Raw genomic sequence first — 25,696 nt, 5'->3', positions numbered from 1 at the left:
TCTTCTTGTGTGACCGATCTGTAATACTTGATACACACTTTTCCAAAGTAGGTCCACACTTTTCCAAAGTAAGTTCTTCATCTTGAACCATAATCCCTTGATTGTTTGAGTTATCAGTATCACAACTACCTTGATCTGTCACTTTAGTGTTCCTATTTAGGTCAGCAAGGGCACTATATCTGTTATACTGGGACACTGTAAAAGCTTTGTGTTTATGGTTCACAGCTCTCACCCTGCCAGATCCCACGGTTGTCCATACAGCCCTTTTCCTGCAGGATCTTTGTGGTAGAGGGAGCTGATGGCTCAGCAGCTGGAATGGCTGAATTGGGTACCTAATTTCTGCTTGGAGAGCATAGATTAGAGATTCTAGATATGTAATCTGTCCACGTAGACTGCTAATTTGTTTACAAAGAGGACAGTACCCAAATTTGAAAAGGGTACTGCGAAAGACAGCTGCAAAACAAGTATTGCACTGAACTAAGCCAGTCATTTTGAATAGAATAAAATCACAATCTCAAGTGGAGATATTTGCAGATCCCTCGCATCCTGGACATAAACTGTTTCAACTCCTACCCTCAAAACGATGCTATAGAGCACTGCACACCAGAACAACTAGACACAAGAACAGTTTTTTCCCGAAGGCCATCACTCTGCTAAACAAATAATTCCCTCAACACTGTCAGACTATTTACTGAATCTGCACTACTATTAATCGTTTCATAGTTCCCATCACCAATCTCTTTCCACTTATGGCTGTATGACTATAACTTGTTGCTGGCAATCCTTATGATTTATATTGATATATTGATCATCAATTGTGTTGTAAATGTTGTATCTTGATGAAGGTATCTTTTCTTTTATGTACACTGAGAGCATATGCACCAAGACAAATTCCTTGTGTGTCCAATCACACTTGGCCAATAAAATTCTATTCTATTCTATTCTATTCTATTCTATTCTATTAAACATATTACTACAGTATGTGAAATGAGACTACCAAATTAGAGAACACCAACTCCTTACCACTATTCATGGGTATTGTCTTTACAAACTCTGAGACAGCAGTCTTTCCAGTTACATGATCTGGATATGTTAAGTATCAGAAATATATAAAACTTCCATCTGCTATTAAGCCATCATGGCTCCTTCCATCAATCAAATGTGTTGTTTGGTTACATACAAATGCCAACACTGGTTTGATGAATAAGAGGGGCACAAGCAGTTTTGAGAACATTTCTAATGTCTTTCTCATGGATTTATTCTTATGATTTTTGCTATTGCCTCTCCTCACAACAGAAAAATTTGTATTTATTTTCAAGTTCTTCGTGGTTGTCACAATTTTAAACAGCTTATAACTTCAGACTTGTAGCCCTTAACAGCTCTGATTAAAGAGCACTGAGCAGCTATCCCATTTTTACTTTCTTAATGAAAGTGTCAAGAATAAATATTGAAACAAATAATGGGAACAATGGAAGGATTGTGGAAAAAAGAATTATGAGGTTACTGAAAAATTCCATGAATTTCATGAAATTCCATCATTGGAAATACTCTTGATGTATAATGATTGTTCATAAGGTACTATATGCATCGTACAGAGTAAAAGATGAAACACAGAGGAAAAATGATCCCAAAAACCTGATTTCATGGGTATTTTTTTTTCTGCATTCACTCAGTGCAATAAAATGTGCTCTGACTCAAGAAGGAAGTTATCAAAGTCGTCTCTTTGTTATGCCTTTATTGGCTCCACACCTTACTAATGCATAACACAGTTACATATTTTACAATGCTAGTTTCACCCACTTTACGACTAGCGAACGACTAGCCTTGTGGTGCAACCAAAACAATCTGGAACTGAACACACTCAAAACCGTAGAAATGGTGGTAGATTTTAGGAAAAACCCTTCCATACTTCCACCTCTCACAATACTTGACAACACAGTATCAACAGTAGAAACCTTCAAATTTCTGGGTTCTATCATATCGCAAGATCTCAAATGGACAGCTAACATCAAAAACATCATTAAAAAAGGACAACAAAGAATGTTCTTTCTGCGCCAACTCAGTAAGCTCAAATTGCCCAAGGAGCTGCTGATCCAATTCTACAGAGGAATTATTGAGTCTGTCATTTGCACCTCTATAACTGTCTGGTTCGGTTCTGCAACCCAACAAGTAAAACACAGACTTCAGAGGATAATTAGAACTGCAGAAAAAATAATTGCTACCAACTTGCCTTCCATTGAGGACCTGTATACTGCACGAATCAAGAAGAGGGCCGTGAAAATATTTGCAGATCCCTCGCATCCTGGACATAAACTGTTTCAACTCCTACCCTCAAACGACGCTATAGAGCACTGCACACCAGAACAACTAGACACAAGAACAGTTTTTCCAAGGCCATCACTCTGCTAAACAAATAATTCCCTCAACACTGTCAGACTATTTACTGAATCTGCAGTAATTAATTTAATTTAATTAATTTAATTAATCGTTTCATAGTTCCCATCACCAATCTCTTTCCACTTATGACTGTAGGACTATAACTTGTTGCTGGCAATCCTTATGATTTATATTGATATATTATCATCAATTGTGTTGTAAATGTTGTACCTTGATGAACGTATCTTTTCTTTTATGTACACTGAGAGCATATGCACCAAGACAAATTCCTTGTGTGTCCAATCACACTTGGCCAATAAAATTCTATTCTATTCTATTCTATTCTATTCTATTTACCCTAATAAAATTTCCTGACAATATGAGTAATCAGATAATGTGACTAATTATTATATTTAAGGAGATTAAAAAATCCTGGAATAGTCCCATAAACTTTGGGGCTTCTGTATTGACTTTGCAGAACCTTAGTCTATATAGATTGCAACGTACCCCCTACATTGTAACAAATTTCCTAATGTTTCGAGGTATCTGGGTAATTTTCTTCATAGTCCTTAGACCTGAATTCAGTGCCAGCAGGCAGGCTTTTTGCCAGCAGGCAGGCTTTTACAAGCCTAGTCAATGTTTGATCAGCAGGAAGCTCACAAGGTTTTCTTTTATGTTCTGTATATCACAATTGTCTGAGATAAGCCAATTTTCTGAGGAAACATTAAATTCAGATCATAAAGCTAGCATTCAGAGACAGAATGGAAGAGAGCCTAGCCTTTTGGAGGAAGTGGAGGAAAAAAATACCCAGAAAGTTCTATTTATATAAGGGGAGGGGAAGGAAAATTGGAAAGTGACATTCATATACTAAACCATCTGAAAATTTACACTGTCATCAAATTACTCTGAGACTCTCTTAAACTTCTCACATCTGCAAACCAAATGAAAGATATGGGGCTTTAAGATTAGGAATCTTAGGAATGTTCATATTCTGAAATGTTTCTATTACCTCCTAAGAATCTTATATTTTCTTATTTTCTTTCTTTCCTCCATACCTTCACAAATGGATGCCACAAATTAAAAGACGCTACAATTCTTCGCACAAATACGTGGATTAACCCCTTCCCTCCCCAATTGAACAAATAAGGACTGATTTTTTAGTTTGGACACATATACAGAATTTATAACATGCCAAGTATTCTATTGGATAGAAATTTAAAATAGCTTGTAATCTGTCAGATTCTCTGTTCTGTGGAACCAGCCAATCACCTTTCTTGCTCTATCATTAGACTTGTTCCTACAGTATGTCATGCAAAGTTATGGTTTGTTTAGACATAGTTTACTAAACATTTGGATAGGTTCACAGAATTCTCTAAACCACCGTTTATATACCACATAATAACTATATTCATGTCAAAGCTAAGTAAACTGCATACACTATATGTGAACTTAACAACAGTAAATTCAATCTAGGTTCAGTTCTCAACTTTCAGTATTGTTGAGTATATGCATATAAGTGTAACATAGACATTCAGAGAAATAGCTTCTTATTATAGCACTCTTAGGGGGTCTCTGACAATTCGGCGTAGCCAGCTCACCATGACCAACCTGCCACAGCCAACTCACCATGGCCAGCTCAGGACAATTTGCTGCGGACAAGAGTTACACTAGTATCAGAGAAATGGCGGAATAGAATCATTAAAGACAGGATGCAAAAGGAGGGACAGAATGAAATGTGAATGGCAAAAATTATAATAATTTTTATTTCTTTTAAATAATTAAACAGAATTGTTAAATTGTCCCACAATGAGTTGTCTTGTAGAGTTGGCCGTGGTGAGTTCACCTGCAAGTTGGCTGTGGTGAATTGGCCGTAGTGAGTTTGCTGCAGCAACTTGGCTGTGGCAAGTTGTCCCATTCCCCTCTTAGGGTTTATTATACCCTTCCTTCAGGCTCAAAGCCATATTCCTTGTAAAAAATAAGTTACTCTGAGGCAACTAAAGCACTGCCAGACAAGAGAAGATGCAGGAGTCTAAACTCTGATTCCTTCAGAAAAATACCGGAAGCTGTTATATATCAGACTCTAACTGCCACTTGGCCCTTTATGGTCTGCTATGATTATTTGCTTATTTATTTGCTGAAATGTTATGGAACAGATGTTATAGCTAGATTAAAAAGATAGATAGATTATAGTGGAAACTATAAAATGTTAGAAAATAAAATAAAAACAATTCACAGCCAGCATACATAACTTTTTATATTTTTCACATGTGATCTTCTGGATCATTTGTGACACATCATTCAAGAAATATATATTTGAAGCCAAAGCACTCAAATATGTAAGCACTTCTGCTTGCATAATTTAACTTTCCCAAAGACAAGCATTTACTTTGTCATCAGTGAAATCATTCTTCCTCTATCCTTCACAAAACTTACTACAAATTTCAATATCAGGAGAAATAGTCATCCGAATGATACATAGACCATCTTTGAACCTTTGACCCTGGACTTGACAGTAATTTCTGATCTTGGACAAGTTCCAGAATTGAGAGAAAAATCATTCCATGTCATACTTGAAACTTCTTTCCATCAAGAACTTTGAACTTAACAAATTTTAACCCTTACTGAAAAATGTATAATGTTTATATTTATGCTAAATATCTGTTCCTGTGTACTGTTTATTCCTTACAAAAAAGTAATTGACATTTATGTTATTTGCCTATCTCCAAGTGAAAGCATGTTTACATTGGACAAAAGAAATTAATGTAAGATATTTCTGTAATCAAACATTCAAAAACATTGTAAGATTTCTAAGATGAGGCAGAAATGACTGTCAACTCTTTAAAAGGTCATAATTCAACATAGGGTTAAATACAAATTAGTTTTCACTGATCATGTTTCACACTATACATTTATGTTTTGCAACCAGTTGCTCCACATCAAGTCGTGTGGAGTTCCTATACGTATAAATCCAATTAGAGTGCAGGACTTTGCATATAAGTACAATAAAATAATGTAATTAGAGTACCTAGGGTCTAGCTTTCATTGAGTCCCCCAATACATAAATATAAGTACCTGGTCATATCAAGTATTCAAAACAGCCAAGATACAACTCAAGAAATAGTCATACTAACTAGACTATTAAACTGTAACAATTTAAAATTTGCTGATATTTTTTTTGGGCAATTTGATTGGAACGTCAGTCATTTGGTTATAAAATAATATTTCAAACTATTATTTCTTTTTAAAGAAAAGATATAAAGATAGCAACCTACTTGTACCCATAGTCCCCTAAAACAGAAAATCTGCAGTGTCCCTGCATATATTTGTATAATATGGGCATTTCCAAATATTACCCAATCATCTCTAAAGGGCAGTTTTAAAAAGCAAACACATCTCTGATGGGCTCTTTGTACAGTTGTCAACAAGGTGCTGTTTCCCAGATTCTTTAGTTTAAACGGTAATGTTTGTATTTTGATTAAGCAATATTGGACCAATCTGTGAAAGTTCCAGTTCTCCCTCTTTCATCTCAGCAAAATGAATGTGTGTGCCTGCATAACTGGCCATTGGCAAAGATCATTTATGAAAAAGATTTGGGAAGCTACTGAGGACAGAGTGGGCACTTGTATTGACAACTTCTTAAAAGTAAATGGTTTCCTTTCCTATACATACCAGCAGCATGTCTATCTACTGCAAATACAATAGTAATAATATATTACTTTATAATATTTATATTACAAATAATGCTGTACCTTTGTAATAAATGTACCCGCCTGGATAAGATGGGGTGACAAAATATATAATCTTTAAACTTTGCCTTAGCCTTTTAAAAAGAACAAGGCAGAGAAGTAAAAGCACTTTAACTTAATCTAATAAAACCATACTAGTCTAATATTAGTATTGTTGAATAACTCTGTGAAGGACAAAAGTAATAGAATATAATTCTTTATTGGTCAAATGTTATTGGACACACAAGGAATTTGTCTTGGTGCATATACTCTCAGTGTACATAAAAAGACAAGATACATTTGTCAAGAATCTTGGAGACGACTTCCGGTGTCCGGTGGCAACGGACGTCTGGAAGGCTTCTCCTGCCTCCAGTGTCCGAATCCGGCCGCCGCCGAGGCCCTCAGGGGCCAGGTGTTCCGAAAAGGACACCTGCCGCACGGACGGCTCGCCAGGGGTCTCCCAGCCGATATACAGGACTGGGGGGACCGATGCTGGCGCGTCCTAGGCTCGGCGGGGTTCGGAGGCCACAGGCCGCGGCCATTATTTTGGTCGTCGCCTGGGCCGCTGTGCCCGGTGACACCGGGGCTTTGGATTTATAATTGCAGCAGCCTGGTGGTGAACAGGGAACGGAGAAGAATTGAGGAATGAAGAAGGGAAGGGGATATCGGCAAACGTGAGTGGAGTACCCTGGAGTGCGGGGGGGTTTTCCTCCCCTGCGACTGGAAGGAGTACGAATCACTTTGGAGAGAGGAGAACTTAAAATAACAAGATTACCGGTTTTGTGGAGCTCTGGAGAGAAGAGGTGATGGAGAAATTTAGGAGGGAGGGTTTGAGGCCCCTCCTCTGAGGAACAATGGTGGCGTCCAGCTTCCGCCTTCACTATGAGAATCTTGATGACATCACTTCCCTTGACTTCCTGGTTGACTAACTGTACTCTGGACTCGTTGCTCCTGTGAGTGCCCCTGGTGGATCCGGAGGAAATTATAAGGATACTGTGCTTGCCTGAGGATTTTGAAAATTTTTTAAATGGCAAAGGTCAGAGACCAACTGCTGGAGAAATGGAGAATTTTGGAAAAGTTATTTAATATGGACAAGAAACTGGATGAAATAAGAGCAGAAATTGTGACTATCCAAAAGGATTTAAAGGATACTCAACAAGTCTCAGCAGAAAATAAGCAGAAAGTGGAAGGTCTGGAGGGTGAGATGCAGGCAGTGCAGAAAAGAGGAGACGACAAGCAATGCTGTGCTTGGACTACAGATGGATAAAATGCCTTATTTCCTTAGGTTTCAAAATTTGGAAGAAGTGGACCAAGAAGACTTGAGAGATGTTGTGACTAAACTGTTGGGAGAATTTCTTGGGAGAGGTGTTGATTTTATGAATTGGGATGTGGATCGAGTTTATAGAGTTAATTCACAATATGCACGCATGCAGTTCCTAGAGAGGTTCATGTCAAATTTGTGAAAAGAGAGGCGAGATGAAATTCTTAGAAAACACAGGAGTGGGGCACTGACTTATAGGGGCAGGGAGATAGCCATTCTGAGGCAGATTCCCAGACAGGTACGTGAAATGAGAAAGAAATATTACTTTTTGTCAAGCAAATTGTACCAGAAGGGAGTAGGCTTCAGATGGCTGATGCCAGAGGGATTGATGATTTTCCGGGAGGGCATTACGAAAAAAATTAGTACAATTGCGGAGGCTGCGGCCTACGTGGGGGAACACAAAGCCCTCCTGGAATTAGATGACCCAGGAATTGAAGAAGGGGAGGTTATAGACCATGGGGCGGAGGCGGCTGCCGCTGTTGCGGCCCTGGAGTTGGGTCAGGCTGAACCCAGAGTTCTGAGATCCAAAACTAGGAAGTGACAAAGATATTTGGTATTGTGTTGGTTTTTCTTATTCTCTTTCGTATGATATTCTGATTATTCTTGACCCTTCTTTATTGCGTATGTAAGATTGGTAAACTTAGCTACTTCGTATCACCTGCTTGCCATATGGCTGTTGTATGTGTTTAAAATTTTGAGTAAAATTCTTATCATGTATAAGAAAAATGAAAATTTACCATACCTGATATGTATTTGTATAAACCTTTTTTGACCAATAAAAACTTTTTTTGGAAAAAAAAAAAAAAAAAGAATCTTAAGGTACAACACTTAATGATAGTCATAGGGTACAAATAAGCAATCAAATCATACTAGGAAACAATCAATATAAATCATAAGGATACAAGCAACAAAGTTACAGTCATGCAGGCATAAATGGGAGAAGATGGGTGATAGGAACAGAGGACTTGCAAAGCTCTGGAAGAAGTTGGAGGCTTAGGGAAAATGCAATCCATTTGCAGGATCCTCTAAGCTTTTAGACTACATCTAACAAAAAGACTTATCGGTATCTTAAGGATGAGAGATGTGTCTAAAGGAGCCTACAAACCAATTGCTTTACTAGAAAAAAATCTGGATTTCCTCCATTATAATAAATAACTGAAGAGGAAAGGTAAGATCACTGGTATAGCATTGAAAGGAAGCTGAATTAGGGAGATAAAGTCTGTCTATACCAGAGGTGTCAAACTCATGTGGTCACGGCAGTGTCACGTGATGTATCATGACCTTTCCCCCCCCCCTTTGCTGAACCAGACATGGGTGTGGCCAGCATATGATGCATTCGGCCCGCAGGTCACAAGTTTGATACCACTAGTGTATACAATTGGGATTAATGAAAAAATCCATTGCTGCTGTAATATATTTTGCAAAATAATTTATTGTGTTCTTTTTCCTTTATCTTCATTTAATTAAACAAAACAAAGAAGGGAAAAAGGAAAAAAAGAAGAGAAAGGTGGAATTGGAGAAAAAGTTGTTTGCAACCACGATATTCTTCTTAATGGAACAGACTAGAAGCCAGTAAACCCCACAACCAAATATCAATTCAGCACAAATTTATCAGACATAATAAGCAAGCCAGACCTCAACAGTGTAATTAATAGTAAATATTTAAGTTCAGTCCTTCACATCTCCAGTTAACCAATCTCAGATAACAAGACTAAAAATGATGTTTTCTGTGAGAGGCACTAGAAAGGCGCTACCAGTTAGAAAAGTCTAGTGTTGAAAAACCTGCTGCCCTTGTCAACTTGCACAAAGTCCATAAAACCTTAGGCCTATATTGCCTGCGCTAAAAAGATTATACCTTGAGAAAGGGAAGAAGAGTATGCAAATGCTCTAAGGTTCTTCCTTTGTCTTCAGCCTTTAATTGGAAGACATAGCCTTAAAATGAAATATTGTTCAGCTTTTTGAGTACCTACATACTATTTTTTACAAACTTTTCACTGTGACATAGCACTTCCTTAATATGTGGTAACCCTAAGTTAACAAGCTCCACTCTGTAATTTTTATTAGCTGATTAGTACCTTGCAGGCCTCATGGACAGCTGCTTGAAATTGACAAGAACTTAAGCAGTTACAAACTAGCTGTAGTCTAGCACTTTCTAGGATTGATAAACCAATCTATCCCATGATGAAAAAAGTAATTCTAGATATATAGAGGCCTAAGTCTGATTGAAGGGACATGGTGGCTCAGTGGCTAAGATGCTGAGCTTGTCAATTGAAAGGTTGGCCGTTCAGCTATTTGAATCTCTAGTGCCGTGTAATGGGGTGAGCTTGCCCAGCTTCTGCCAACCTAGCCGTTTGAAAGCACGTAAAAAATGCAAGTAGAAAAATAGGGACCACCTTTGCTGGGAAGGTAACAATGTTCCGTGCACCTTTGGCGTTTAGTCATGCCGGCCACATGACCACGAAGACATCTTTGGACAGCGCTGGCTCTTCGGCTTTGAAATGGAGATGAACACCGCCCCCTAGAGTTGAGAACGACTAGCACATATGTGGAAAGGGAACCTTTACCTTTACCTTTTAAGTCTGATTGGTTGGTTGGTTGGTTGGTTGGTTGGTTGGTTGGTTGGTTGGTTGGTTTCCAGTTTTTCACTGTAATTTTTGTCACAGATGCAAAGAAAATTAAACAGTGTGCCCTCATTCCCCCCCCCCCCAGTTGTCCTCCTTTCCAATTCTCTATGTCCTCCTTTTCAGATATCTGGTAACCCTATGCCTGGTGCATGTTAGGTCAATATTCAGCTCTCAACATCCTGAACCACAAACTATTCCATCTCAGATTAATGATCTAAGCCTATATATATTATATTCATTCAGATAAGAAAAGAGTCAATTGCTTCACATCTCATGAGTTTGTAGAAGGAAGTGGAAATGAAGGATGCAAGGTGACAATTAGTTCTTTTATACCCCTCCCACTCAGTAGTAGCTCCATTTAGGTAACACCTAAAAAATAAGCTCCTAGAAAATGTGGCCTCCAGCTTTAAAAAGATTATACCACAACTAAATAGATAATATTAAATTAGATGGGCTTGTGCTCTGCTTGATTATAAAGCAGCTTTATGTGTATACTAATATCTCATTTCACCCAAAACACACTTTGGGATCTTTTTTAACAATAAAGATCACATTTTCTCAGAAAAAGCAATAAGTAGTAGCTATATTGGCCATGAGAGGAAAGAAAACAAAACAAAATTCCACAAAGGCAATATCATGATTTGGAATATGTATTTTCTACTAAGGGAGGCCTCACATACTGGTTAGGGTAAACCAAGCTATAATGAAGAGTGATTTTAAAATATCTCTTTTCCTAACTTTAGAGTTCTCTCTAAACCCCTCTTGTACTATAGAAAAACCTTGATTAAGGTATCTTTTCTTTTATGTACACTGAGAGCATATGCACCAAGACAAATTCCTTGTGTGTCCAATCACACTTGGCCAATAAAATTCTATTCTATTCTATTCCATTCTATTCTACTATAGAAAAATAGCAAGACAATGCCTATTTAGGAAAGCATCTCAATTTATCAGTACGGAGAAACAAATTGGGAAAATTAAACCTTTAGCAAGGCAATATGCTAGAGTAATCTTACTAGTTTTTGTTTCCCTTTTAGTTCTATATAAACAGATATTGTTTCACATTATAGCAACTATAATACCAAGAGTATATCTGAAAACAAAAACATTAAAAAACATAACCTAACGTAGTGTAAGCCGCCCTGAGTCTTCGGAGAAGGGCAGGATATAAATGCAAATAATTAAAAAAAAACCTCCAGGAAGAACAGCAGCCAGAAAGAGATTTATATTGCTTGTCCCTAGAAATATTTCCAGAAAATTTGTAATACTAGATACACATAAAGCCATATTCCATGCCATATTTGGAAAAGGTAAGGGTAGGTGAGGGTAGAAAAATAACAAATTTGCAACAGGAAGCTAATGGGTATTTTCCCTGGCCTCAACTATATAATAGCAATACAGACTTCTGTATGAGGCTTTTAGTGTATGCCGTCCTTATTTCATTCACATAGAGTTCCCCATTTGTAAGCTTCCTATTTTTATCCCATTACTTCTAATAATATATTGCCTCTTCACAGAGACGCATACACCTGGAAGCACAACAAACCAGTAACAAACTGTAAAACTTCAGATATTTACTAAAGAAAATGTATGAGTACTGGCAAAGTAATCCTTCTGCCTCTCTCTCTCCTACAACTGTACTAAATGACTCACTCACCTGCACTGATAATAAGGAGGGGGGACCCCTTCTTTGCTTTCATAGTGGCTCGTCTGCTTTCCCCAGCCTTTTCTTCAAGTTGTCAAGAATGCAGGTGTTAATGAAAGTGCTATCCAATGTTGAAAGTAAGAAAGTAAGAAAAAAGTAATTGCCTCCTAGTTGTAGTTTCCGCCCTAGATTTTTTTCCACTCCCTCTTCCTTATATCCTTTCACCCTTTCTAACAAGAATTGCAAGTTGTGTCACAGTAGATTTGTTTTCATATCTTCCATTCTCTTGCTGAATGGCCAAGGAAACAATGACTTTCTAAGTTGCTCTGCCTTCTCCCAGTTAAACAAGCCACTCTTACAAATTTCTTTTGATAGACAACAGAACACACAGAAAAGAATCAGTGGTGTTTAGGGCAGGATTTCACAAAGTGTGAAGTGTATTTTTCTTGGAGACATGCAGAGTAAAAATGCAGAGTCCAGGGGAGGTGTGAAGAAACTTTCAGTTGTCTATTGTTATAATAAATCCATATTTCTCAACATTTCATTGTCTTGTTTCCATTATTCACTTGTGCTCATTTTGATTTTTGGATATTTTTGATCATGCATTGAGGTTATAATTAAGGGTGTATGCACAAAGTTCAGGAAACCCTGGTTTAGTGGTTAACATGTTGGACAAGGACTGTGGAAACTCAGAATTACGTCCACAAAAATTCACAGGGTGTTGTCTTCTATCAGGCCAATCTACCTTATAGGATTGTTGTTATAGGAAAAAATGAAGACAGATCTCTGTTTATGATGCCTTGCATTTTCAGGATATATCAAAAACAGGATATGAATTAAACAAATAAATAAATAAAAGAGCAATAAATCAGATTTCTCAAGCAGCCAAGTAAATGTGCTAGTACAGATACCACAAAAGCAACAATTACAGTAAGCAACACTTTCGGTTATCATCCATCTAGTGTCATCCATCCAGGTTATGGATGTCCCAAAAGTACTTTTCCAAAGGGCAACTGGACTTCCTTGGGGTTTTTTTTCTCCTTGAAAAGTGAAATGTTTGACTATTCAAGGAAGTCCAGTTGCCTTTTGGAAAAGCATCTTTGGGACTCTGGTATTGCATATTTATGTTTTACTAATACTGATTCAAAGCCATTACTTGTCATTAAATAAATTAAAACACTTCATGCTAGGCATTATATTGGATTATAGTGGAATTGTGATCTAATTCATTTCTTCCCCTAGTGGAATGCTACAATATTCTATTTATTCAATATTTTTGCTACATTCCATTTTGTTAAAACTTCCGACTTTCTGCACCCTCTACGCTGGAATTTGTTGTGTAGGTATATTTATAACTATACAATCTATATTTGTATAGATATATACAAATATATTTCTATATCTTATGATTTTTGAAATTTATAAAATTCCATTTGCCATTTTATATATTTGTAACAAGCATAGAATATGAATGTGTAAAGATCTATTCAAATTTAATGGATATTTTGTTTTAACCAACCTCTTTTCTTTCCTATTAATTTCTGAAACTGGGGGTCCAATTTTCTATATTCCTCAGTGCTTTGGGGATATTATTATAATATCAGATCTCTATTCCTTATATTATGTAGAGATTAACCAACCAATCTACTGTAGACCAGAGTTTCTTATTACACTTTAGTGCAAAAATTGTCACTGCTTTGTAGTAACTAAAAATAATTATGTCTCTCACCTCTCTTTTCAGCATTTCTCTCTTCCTCTTTTCCTTCCCCCAGCCTCAAAAATAGCTGTGTGTGTACATGTAACACTATTCCTCGCTTAGGGTAATATTTCATGTATCTCATTATGTGGGTGCAATCCAGGAAGTAACTGCAATAATCCATTCGTTAATTTTTAAAGTGTCATAAGATTTTGGCTTATTTTCCCCAGTTCAACTTCTTGTTTCCTTTTGAGGCTTACCTTTGCTGTAATAGCCCATTAAAAATAGGAGGAACAGGCAGATGGGAATGAAGATATTTAAGCAGAGCATAATTTTAGTTCCTGATCCTCAAAGAGACACATGTAAAGAGACATAAAAATATAAAAAATAATAAAATTATTTTGGGGGGACATGAAACTTTGGAATTTTTTTGCAGATTTGTTCCTTTATTTGAAAGGATAGAGTTAAAAGACCAGGCACGGCATTTCTCCTACTATTACCCAACAGCCAGCCAGTGCCTAGAGATGTTATATTTAGAAGGCTGATAAAGTTTGAAGCTGACAGTTGTTCTGTCCCTTTGCAAAAAAAATCACGGAGAAGGAAAGAAGGCAACTGCCTGGATCTTACCTTTTTGATTAGTTTCCTATTTTTTTTTAGGTTTGTGGCTGAACTCTCAAAAAAGATAATTTTATCACCAAGGGATACACATGTTCACAGCCTAAACGGTAAGTTGTTTTGAGCTTGTCATAATTTCTCAGGTCAGACTTGCTAGGTCACAGCAAAGTAGCAATAACAACCCACCCTTGCTTGTGGCGGCCTGGCTGCATTCCTGACATTTCAGAAAAGCTGCAAGGGGCAAAAATGAGAACTGCAGAAGAAGGAAATAAGGATCAAAGCTTTGGGGATTAGAGTGGGAGAGCTAATTCTATAAGGGCTATAGAATCCAGAGTAAAGGACCTGTTGAAATAACAGGTATGGCTTCATAACATTTCTGAAACGTCAGAACATGATCCGGGACATCCATTTCAAACTGGGGAGGTGGTAGAAAATTCAAAATGGAAATGTTTAATTTAAAAAAAAAATGCTCTGTTTTAGGTGACAGTTCTTCTTAACTGGAAATAGATTCCATTAAACTCAATAGAATGTATTTCTGAGAAGACACACAGAAATTTGTGTTTCCAAAACATGTTTGTATTTTAATAGTGTTGGACAAAAATCTGTAAAGAGAGAACTACTAGTCTTAAAAGTTTTCTTTTGCTTCTCAAGAAGTTTGTTTTGTCTCTTTAACCAGTACATCAGAATATTTCAGTCTCCAAACACTTTATCATGGGTTTGCAAAACCAAGTCAAGCATATGTGAACAGGTTCAGTAACATTCCATGGACAAAACCCCAACATATAGGAAGCAGTGCTAATAATCAAAAAAAGAAAAACTAAGATTATAAATGTTTACAATATACATATGTTTATAATTTATAAATATGATTAATTTTTAAAATATCATAAATTACTAATTTACAAATTAATTATAGAAAGACAAAATTTTGAAATAGTCTCAAATTGCTATGTTGAGCGTGCTAAATGGACCTGCTAAATGTTACACTACAACTGTAGCTAGCTATTTTAACTAACTTCCTCTTGAAGTCTAACCTCAATGGAACATATAAACTATTAAAATGTACCTATATTGCTTCTATTTGTTTGAAACATGACTTAATATTCAAATAGTTTTCATTCTCTCACAAAAGGTACACTGGGTTTCAAATGTTTTTAAAAGAGTTTTGCGTTTTGAAAATCTATTTATTATAATACCATATTTTACTATTTATGTGAATACCTAATAGCATACAGCTAATCATTTGGTAAGAAATGAATAGACTTTTGCATTGAATATTGTAATCATGAAGAATCTCATTTCCTTGCATAGTTACAAAAATTTCCTCTGACTGAATTCCATGGTTTAATTTTTCAGAATTCAAAGTTTTATCTTGGTTGTTTGAAATGCTTTATTACAGAAAGCATCATATATAGTAAACATTTAAATGTTTTTTCCTTCTTTCTGAAATGTATAGTGTACTTTGTATGACTCAGCCAATGAGATTCCTCATGGAATTCTATGATTTAGCTGATTTTGATCTGCCAATCATTTTCTTCCCAATTTCATCTGGTTTCCACAACAGGGATGGCAAACAGTATGGATTCAGACAGGGACCAGGAGGTGCCTAATGGAGAAGAACCTGATGTGAAGGCAGTGCAAGCTCACTATCTCCGAAGCCCTTCGCCTAGCCGGTGAGTGTTTCACAAAATAAGTCTCTATATACCACCCATTGTGTAGAACAAATTGCAAACTTTTTATTTTCTTTCTCTCTTTTTACATTCACCCAGCACATTATTGAAATCCTTACCAAGGACAAGGCCTAAAGAGTTCTTTCTTCTTTCAGAATCCACGATTGAAAGCACAAGCATTATTTTGCTAATTTAATTGATTCAACAGAGGTTTTGTGCAAACACTAAGGATTCTTGGGAGAAGCGCTGCTGACATCCGTGAGGCAGGAGGAGAAGCCCACCCAAGCTGCTGTTTTTGCATCTATCTTTCTATAACACTGATTGGTTTGGATGCTACTATTCAATTCTATTTTTGGTGCAGACTTGGAATTTGTGGGTAGCCAGATTGTAAACTAGTGAGTGAAATGGAGGGAGGTCTAGTTAAAAAGGGTGATAGGTATACAATTGGTTTGTTTCAGCCTGCACTGTAACCTTTTTCTCTGTCATCAATCTGCCTATCCTTCTCAATCCATTAAAAAATAAACTTGGTAAAGATTCAGCTGAGAGTGAGAACAGCCAGTGCTGCTGTTGGATGGTTTTGGAGATAAAAGCTCTAAGCGGAATACAGTTTGCATGAAGGGGCTTTTTCTGCAATCCTTTCCCTCACTCTTGTGTTGCAAAACTGAAGTAAAACAAGAAATAATTTCCAGTCCTGAGAGCACACAAAACCAGAGATCCATTGGAGGCTATCAGAAAGGAAATAAAGTAATTACACCAGTATAGAAAAACAGAAACATACCATCAACATCCAGTATTTGAAAAATGCAAGTAAATTTCCTTCTTGGACTTTTAGATAAAAAGGAGCCTAATATAAAAACCTGAAATGGAGCAATCTTCCAACTGTCTAACAAAGGAAATTAAAACACAACGTTTGCATATTCTTTTTTCTTGGTTTATCTATGGCCAATCCCTGCATGTGAATATGGATTAGCTGGACCTGGAACCTTCTAACATTTTGTACATTTCAACTCAAGTCCACATGGACTTCCTCCTTGTCCTAGCCATCTTAGCTGCTATTAGCTTGAAAACTGGCCGTACATAAACTGCTTCATGACCAGTTGCCATAGAAACCCTTTTTCATTAATACAGTTATGTTTGCAAGATTCAGAAACTTAGAGACCCTCTAGTGGATAGAAAAGAAATACATTTTTCTACTTAAAAAAGGAACTGTGGCAAACACTCAACTTCTTAACTTGGATTTGTCAGCAAAGTACAGGGAAAATTATTCTTATGGGCCTCCACACTGGTTTCCATTAGAAAGGCATTCTGGCCAATAATTCTGCAATCAAATGGAGACAGCAAAGCATAATTTCACCTTACCTGCCCCCCAGCTTCTTTTCAATGAATTTAGATGGCCAATTCCATCTCCTACAAGTTTTTAAGGCATATTATTCACACAACATCTAAAACATCACTGTACCTTTCCCCAGATGTTTGGGCATAAAGTTAGACTGGTCCTGTTATTGATGTGTTTTTATGATTAGAAGGTCTCATTTATTGAGTGCCACAGGTTATTGCTTTAATCTTTGGGTTTTAATTTCTGTACACCGCCCTGAGTCACTGTTATGAGAGAAGCCAAATAAATTACTTGAGTGAATAAATTATGGTTTTGACTGTCTACAGTCTATTACTGCTCCCAACTTATAACGGAAAAAACCAAAATGAAGATTGACATTGTGAGGTGGGAGTTGTACCAATAATTTTTTAAATGAAATTTCTTCATTTTTTCTTTCCCTGATGAATATGTGGTTACAAATATGTTTCCACACTGCAAAAATCAGTACACATTGGAGAGAAACATCATCTCTTTTTTGTAAAAATGATTTTATGTTGCAGTTGTTCACATTAGCATATTTGAGGAGAAGGGAACATAGATAAGGATGAAATCTTTTCAGAGAAATGTCAATTATCTGTAAGATATTTATTAGTCATTCGGAGTAGCTTCTGAAAGCAACTCTCCAAACAGAGACCCTCTAGAAACATCAACTCTCTTGTATAATGTATCTCTTCTAAGTGCTTTATTTTCAAAAAGTAAAGAAAAGCTATAATACTATAGAAGTTGCCAGTGCTTGCTTTTATGGCATTTTCATTACCTGACAGATTTTCAGTGCTATCAGATGCAGAGACTGAGAGCATCTTCATGGAACCCATCCATCTATCATCTGCTGTTGCTGCTAAACAGATCATCAAGGAAGGTATGATTTGAAAAGAAGGATAATCAAACTATATGAGTATGGAGAAATTGATATGTTCATAAATCAGCTGGCACCGGGAAGGAGAAAAGGACTGAAAATTGTCAGTCAGGAATTGCTGTCCTTTTTAAATTCACTTTCTATTCTGATTCCAGATCATACCAACCCCGATCTTTTTCATTTAAAATTTTCTATCTTCATTTTCCATCTTTTTCGAGATTAGAATTTTAGTGATCTAAAGAAAGTCAAAAAGAATTTTGTCATCTGCATCAGTATATGTGTGGTGCAGATGACAAAAATATTGTTTGGAAGGCTACTTCATCTTTAATTCAAATTTATTTTGCTTGTGCATTCTCATCTGCAGAATTGAAGATTCATTGTCTCTTAATTATTCAATTCTTTTTTTGCCAGGGGAAGATTAATTACTAGTTTTTTCTTCATTTATTATCAAAAATTATATGGTTTGTAACTTTTAAAAGAAAAGAAAAAGATGGAGGATTAATAACTTTCTAGGAGTTAGTACAGATGTCTACCCTAGCCCATAGACGCCAAGAAACACTAAGCTTGCCTTTTGATCATACACCCAAATTTGTAAGTTTTCAGAAATTTGATTTTGTTGAGGTCCAGGGGACTGGCGAGGTGGAAGTTAATTCCCTAGGTGCAAATATAGTTTTAACACATGCTGTACACTTTGCACTTTCAATTCACCTAACTGAAATTTACTTCTCTGAAGCCCTGAGAAACCAAAGCAATTTTTTACAATAAAGTGTAACCAGCAATGAGCTAGCAATTAAGAAACAACAACTAGTTGCAGAGAAATGTGATTAAACAAATGTGAGTTAAATGTTGATTAAACTCAACATTTTTGAGTTAATCCATATAGAGAATTATTTACCTTGGATACAGTTATTACATGGCACCATAATTAGCTAATAATCATGTCTATGTCTATAGTCAATGATAAATAAAAATGGTTATAGTTTTGAAAATGAAAATCTGGGTTTATTGCAGAGCTGAAGACAAAGGAAGTAAAAGTTGACACTGTATGTCCAGGGATGCTGGAATCTGCAAAGCAGTTGCTAATGGAAGATCTATATAACCGAGTTAAAGAAAAGATAGATGATACTAGCCTGTTCAATACACCATGTGTTATGGACATACAGAGAGCACTTATGAAAGACTATCTGGAATCACCAAGAGAGGCCATTGATGAGGTCTGGCCAAATATCTTCATAGCAGAAAAGTGAGTACAAAGATGTTTCTGTCTGAATAAGATTCTCAGAGGATGGCTTCCTCTGTCTGTGCTGTAGAAAATGACCAGTATTGTTAGATTAATAATTAAGTGTATTAAATTGCAATCTGTCCATCTCAAGACAAAATCTAGGGAAATTATACAATAGAAATAAAAAAATTACATTCAAAAAGTAAATATGACAGTTCCTTTCAAACACACAGTAGATAAATAGGGGAATCCTGTTGTAATTACATTCCTTTCCCATAATAGTGAGGACAATAACTCGTGAGACAATACAAAGGGTTACTGCCTTCTGAATATACTGTTTCTTCCTAAAATCTATGACTCTGACTGCTCTTCTGGTTCTGCAGGGAAGGCTCTTTTCACATCTTGATATTGATAAGCCATGGCTGACTGGTCTGTAGGACAGGGCCTTTTCTGCACTACCTGAGTAGTGAAAATCCCTGTTTCAAGAGATCTACCTGGTCTCATGAATTTGTATTGCCTCAAAAGAACATTTTGGGTGGTGGTTGTTTTTTTTTATCCACTTTATCCAGTGGTGAAATCTGATGGTAGTAACTGGTTTACTACCAGTTCGCTGGCTGAGCATGTGCACTGCTTGCACGCATGTGCAGTGCATACCACACACCAAATGTGGGTGCGTGCGCGCAGTGCACACCAAAGGAGGCATGGGGTAAATAGAACCGCATGGAGGGGGTGATCAGCTGTGGTGTGTGATCTTTTTTTTACTTTTAAAAGCATTTTTACGACCTATTCGGCAAATTTTTAAAAGTAAAAAAAAATGGTTCTGACGATCGCGTGGCTCAGCTGTGGTCAACAGAGCCTTTTTTTTAACTTTTAAAAGCATTTTTTACAATCTATTCGGCCAAATAGGTTGTAAAAATATTCTTTTAAAAGTAAAAGAAAAAGGCACTGACGATCACACAGCTCAGCTGTGATCATCAAAGCTTTTTTTTTTACCTTTTAAAAGCATTTTTTAAAAGAAGTGGCAAGCGGGCAAGTGGGTGACTGGGCGATTGGGTGGGCATGGGTGGAGAGGCAGGGATTTTTGCTATTGGTTCTCCAAACCACCCACCACCATCGGTACCGGATCAGCCAATCCGGTCCGAACTGGGAGCATTTCACCCCGATTTCCTCCTAGAAACTTTAGGTCTGACTATTAAATGAACTCTCAGTAGATTCACCTCTTGTTTTTGTTGTTGTTTTTTACATTGTAACTTTTAATAATCATTTGATTATTATATGATTTCATCATATGATGAAAAAAATGACTTATGACCATTTTTTACACTGACACCCATTGTAGCATCCCCATGGTCACGTTATCAAACTTCAGATGCTAGGTAACGGATTCATATTTTTGATGGTTGCAATGGCTCAGGATCATCTGATCACTTTTTGCAATCTTCTGACAAAGTTACTTAACAACCATGTTGCTAACATAACAATGAGCAGCGATTCACTTAACAACTGTGGCAAGAAAAGTCATAAAATGAGGCTACTTAACTGCCTGCTAAGCCAGGGGTCTTCAACCTTAGTAACTTTAAGGCTTGTGGACTTCAACTTCCAGAGTTCCTCAGCCAGCTTTGCTGGGTGAGGAACTCTGGGAGTTGAGGTCCACAAACCTTAAAGTTACTAAGGTTGGAGACCCCTATGCTATGCAACAGAAATTCTGGGCTCAATTGTGGTTTTAAGTTGAGGAGTACCTGTATTTCTTCCTCTATTCTGTTTCTTTTTTTATGTAAATAGATGTTTTAATTACCATGAGGGTTACCTCAACAATAAAAGGCAGCATGCAAGGAAACAAATAAGCTAAAACATGTTGTTAAAATACAATCTAAGGCAAGGATTTCCACAGTCCATATTTGTTTTTAAATGATTTCTTTGTGAATTTTTTGAAACTATGGCAAAAACGTACGACTGACATAAACTTACTATATCGATTCATCCTCAGATTCTAACAGACTCAACCAATTTTCTCTTGGATACTGTTTGATACAAGTTAGTTTTCAATTAGAATCTGGAATCTAATGTCTTTTCCCTTTGCGTTGAAGGAGTGCTGCGGTAAATAAAGGACGGCTAAAGAGGCTAGGAATTACTCATATCCTGAATGCTGCTCATGGCACCGGTGTTTATACAGGATCAGATTTTTATAATGGAATGAATATCCAGTACTTGGGCATTGAGGTGGATGATTTCCCAGATGAGGAGATCACTAAACATTTCCGCCCAGCAGCAGAGTTTCTTGATGAAGCATTATTAACTTGCAGAGGTAAATAAGGCATACAATATCAGTTTACATGGTCAGGGACTTTATCCATTTCTGAATTGAAGGAATTCATCCGTTGACTCAACAGAAAATTATACCAGTATGAGATTGTCTGTCTTTATTGCCTAAGTCACTGCAGTCTTCTGATTTCTCTCCGAGGTAATTGATCACAAAGTCTAGCAGTTTTTATATGCCATATATGACCTTGGACAGCATCAAAATAATAGGAAAAATACTTCCGTTGTAGGTAAGGATAACTCAAACTTGTTTCATTCATGGGCTGAGGATGGAACATCAGAGAGATATAGAAAAAATGTGATGTTGCCAGGGCATCCTTATGCTGTTTCCACCTAGAAATGGAGACAAACCTTTCATACATTGATTCATTATGACTTGTGAAATGGCTTTTCTGAACTTCTATACTTACAATGCAGCTTTTTTTAAAAAAATGTACATGTATTTTTATCATTTTTTTTTTTAAAAATTACTATGTTGTTACAAGCAGAGCTAAAACTAGTACATTTGTCATTCAACTTGTCAATGATCAGGCTACTTGTGAGTATTCATAATGTTTAGAACTTGGCTTTCCTTTCTTTTTTTATTGCTGGCTTATAAATTGTGAAGTTATATTGATTCTTTAATGCTGTTGTATTTAATTTTTTTAGTTTAGCAAAATAATATATATAAAAAAAGCATTGTGGTAGGGAGATAGCATTATTTATTTAACTTATCAAGTTCATAGCTTTAGATATTAGATATCATGAAGCCTAACAGTGGCAGATTATTTTTTATTTGCTCAAAATATACTAAACATGCAGCAATACTGTAATATGGTTCTGAAATTATTATTTATATAATTTTACTTCTAGGAAAAGTTCTGGTCAGCAGTGAAATGGGAATCAGTCGCTCAGCAGTGCTAGTATCTGCTTATCTAATGATCTTCCATCACATGACAATATTAGAAGCTTTACTGACTATCCGTAAGAAGAGAGCTATTTATCCTAATGATGGTTTTCTGAAACAACTCCGAGAACTCAATGAAAAGCTACTTGAGGAACGAAAAGAAGAAGAAGACACAACAGATGACCAAAGTTCTGTTATAAGAGCTGGAAGTTGTTCCTTACTAACTGAGACAGAAGATTCTAAGAGTATTGTGGGAGCCAAAGTCCACTCTATCATGGTAGAGGAAGAAGACACAACAAGTCTCCTAGGCAGTGCAATGAGTGCCTCTTCTATGGGAAAGTTGAGCTTGTTTTCCAAAGAGCCTACTCTTATCAGTGAAGAGGAGGAGGAAGAACTCTATGAAGAATGGAGAAGAAAACAAGGCTTGCCTAACAAGGAAATTTTAAAGAAGAAGGAAGAAAGTAAGACCTCAGACATATCACTTCAAGAACAAGTAGAATCTGAGGAAAATGTAGATCAAATGATCGAAGCATGGCAATGCCAAAATGAGAAGTACCAAATGGAAAACTACATGTTTTCCAAGGAAGAGGAGTCTAGCATGGAACAAAAATCATGCCTTGTAAATGATACAACTGATACTGAAAGTGTGAGTAGCCAACAGATCAGGATCTTGAAACAAGAACTGGAAGCAAGTAGCATTAACAGAATGAGAAGAGGGCGTACAGATTCTATGTCTACAGAAAGTAGCTGGGATATGTGGAATGAGAGGATGATGGAGATAGAAAAAGAAGCCTCTAAGAAATATTGCTCAAAAGCTAGATATAGTGATGAGAATCTAAGATCTGAAAATGGAACAAGAGAAAGGGATATAGATACAGAAAGTATATTATCTGATACTAGTTCATTTTATAATTTCTGCCAAAAAAATAAAGACAAGTTGACAGCCTTAGAAAGATGGAAGATTAAAAGAATTCAGTTCGGTTTTCACAAAAAAGATTCAGAAGTTGAGCAATCCAAGGCTGAAGACAGTAGCCAACAAAATAAAGAGTCTATGGAAGAAGAGAAGAGCTTGTCAGATATCAATATGACTGCCTACCAAGCCTGGAAATCTAGGCACCAGAAGAAAGTTGGTAGTGAAAATAAGGATGATATTGTAGAGCTTACCAAAGGTGAAGACTCTGCTTGTGGCAGGAGAAAACAGAGACGAATGGAGTTACTTGAACACTCAAAGAAACTTTTGGAGGAAAGCCAATCTCTCTGTAGCTGGGAGGCAGAAACTTCCATGAGTGGAAGCATCCCTTTGTCAGCTTTTTGGCCATCAACAGCTTCCGTCAATGGGATAGAGGATTCAGCTTCAGCACTAAGCATGCAGACTAATCGTTCAACTTTTTCTCAGGCTAGAAGCAGTCATGGGGCTAAGTCAGCAAGTGTGGCTGGCCCATCCATTGGCCCAGATGAAACAATATCAATAGCCAGCATTCAGAATTGGATTGCCAATGTTGTTAATGAAACTATTGCTCAGAAACAAAATGAAATCCTTATGTTGTCTCGTTCACCATCAGTATTGTCTTCCAGTGTTAAGTCAGGTGATCCAAACAGATATGCAGAAAATGACAGGGCATCTCTGCTTAAAGCACCAACTGGCTTACCTCTATCTAGTTCTACTTCACTGCTTCATCAAGACCCTCAGTATGCTGACACTCAATCCATCCTATCTTGTAACACTTCAGTCAGTATGGAAGGCTCTGTCTCAACTAAGAAAGTAACTCAGACAAGCAAGCCTCTTTTCAGTCTTTTTGCTGATGAGGTAGATCTGAAGAAACTTAACAGAAAGGAAAGGGAGATGCAAAGAGAAATGAGAGAGAAGATGTCAGATTACCAAACGGAGAAGCTTATCAGTGACAATAAACGTAGCACTTTATTTAAGAAGAAAAAGATCAAGGGAGATGATGAAGATGAAAAAGGAGGCGCTCTGTATGACAGAAGTATAGAAAAAGTAAATGGTGGCCCTAGGCATCCATTAATAGATGATAATAATTCCAGTGACACCGTTTCTGCTCTCTCAGGCCAATTTGCTAATGTTGGGGGTGTTATAAGGTCAGAAGTAGAAAACAATGTAAATAAGTGGCTCATTGGTTTGAAAGCAGAAGAAAAGACCTCTTATCAGGACTCCACTGAGGCCAGTAGTGAGAAATCTAGGAACTCGTCCACTTTCAGAAAGGTGAGCACTGAAACTTCTAGTTATAGGAGTTCCAGGTCTCAGAGAGAAGAAATGAATAGTGCTGCAACCCATCAGTATAAGAATAAACTGCAAAGAACCTCTTCCCAATTTTCCTCTGCCTCTGCACGAGAAGAGAAGGCATATACATTTACAGAATCAAAAGTGAGTGAGATCAATTCTACAGAAGAAATTCCAGAGCCATGTTCTTCTAGATCTCCAAAATCCTCCTATAGTTCAGAATCCTCCAAACCTTCGACCAGATTGTATCACTTGGAAGAACAGGAAGAAGAGTCCAGATTGGACATGACTGAATCTGGAGCAAAGAGAAAATTCACCCAGAGTTTTGCAAAGTCTGAAGAGGGTACAGAAAAAGAAGAAAATATGGAAGAAAGCAAAGAGTACGCATCAAAATATTTAATAAGAAACAGGCAAAGCACTCATAAAGAGGAAGAAGAAATGGATGATGATGCCATTATTGCTGCCTGGAGAAGTCGACAAGCAGAAACTAAAGCAAAGCTTCAGCGCCGGAGAGAGGAGTAATGAAGAGTTAAGTCATGCCAGTCCATTTCTATCTTAGTTTTGGAGGAAAGCCTTCCAAGTATTTGTAAGCAACCAAGATTTAAATAGCATGTTTTAATCACTTTATTTATACTTCCTATTCTCCTTTCCACTAAATAGTAGATCAAGCACTATTTAGGCCCGGATTTTCATTCAATTCCATCATTGTGGGAATAATCTGTAATCTCAATTTCTAATATTCTTTTCTTGCTAATTACAAAACCACATAGCTATTGCTTGTCTCTTGTGTGTGTCTGTATAGAAAATACTAAGGGTATAAATGTAATGTTGGTTCCCATGACAACTTGGAACAAAATATCACTTTTCAGTCACCTTATCTAAAGACCTTATCTAAAGACAATTTCAGAAATAAAATTTATCTTTTAAACTAAACAGAAAAATCAATTTATAAAATGCATGTGATAGCAGCATATCCCTTTTAAGTGTCAATACTTCCAGGCTATGTTTTGGATTGGGCACAATGCCTAGAGTAGAGCTCCAGTGCTTACATATTTTATTTTTATTATTTATGTATTTGTCGAGTATGTATTATTTATTTTTATTTTTATTTATTTATTTGATTTTTA

The 25,696-nt window shown here is 36.7% G+C and overlaps 2 protein-coding genes across 2 annotated transcripts in view; one reads left to right on the top strand and one right to left on the bottom strand.

Annotated features, from left to right (window-relative positions):
* Positions 1-11,864, bottom strand: part of GPA33 (glycoprotein A33) — a 48,073-nt gene extending 36,209 nt beyond the window's left edge. The window contains exon 1 of the mRNA XM_058186495.1: positions 11,704-11,864. Within this exon, the coding sequence (XP_058042478.1) occupies positions 11,704-11,746 (43 nt within the window). The 5' untranslated portion in view covers positions 11,747-11,864. The remainder of the gene's footprint in view (positions 1-11,703) is intronic.
* Positions 11,865-13,945: 2,081 nt separating this feature from the next.
* STYXL2 (serine/threonine/tyrosine interacting like 2) lies at positions 13,946-25,344 on the top strand. The gene is made up of 6 exons (XM_058186110.1): positions 13,946-14,112; positions 15,567-15,675; positions 17,812-17,906; positions 18,915-19,146; positions 21,213-21,430; positions 22,297-25,344. The coding sequence occupies exons 2-6, from the start codon at positions 15,569-15,571 to the stop codon at positions 25,089-25,091; spliced, it is 3,447 nt and encodes a 1,148-aa protein (XP_058042093.1). The 5' UTR covers positions 13,946-14,112; positions 15,567-15,568; the 3' UTR covers positions 25,092-25,344.
* Positions 25,345-25,696: the final 352 nt, after the last annotated feature.

This window comes from Ahaetulla prasina, chromosome 5 (assembly GCF_028640845.1).
Source record: "Ahaetulla prasina isolate Xishuangbanna chromosome 5, ASM2864084v1, whole genome shotgun sequence".
NCBI lineage: Eukaryota > Metazoa > Chordata > Lepidosauria > Squamata > Colubridae > Ahaetulla > Ahaetulla prasina.
Note: the sequence above shows the minus strand (reverse complement) of the source record. Positions and strands in the feature narration are given on the sequence as shown.

What these genes read in the sequence shown, in the direction of transcription:
- STYXL2 (XM_058186110.1), top strand. Translation starts at nt 15,569, where the DNA reads ATGGCAAACAGTATGGATTCAGACAGGGACCAGGAGGTGCCTAATGGA. An exon ending in AATATCTTCATAGCAGAAAA is followed by an intron (nt 19,147 to 21,212) that starts GTGAGTACAAAG and finishes TTTGCGTTGAAG; the next exon opens with GAGTGCTGCGGTAAATAAAG. An exon ending in AGCATTATTAACTTGCAGAG is followed by an intron (nt 21,431 to 22,296) that starts GTAAATAAGGCA and finishes TTTTACTTCTAG; the next exon opens with GAAAAGTTCTGGTCAGCAGT.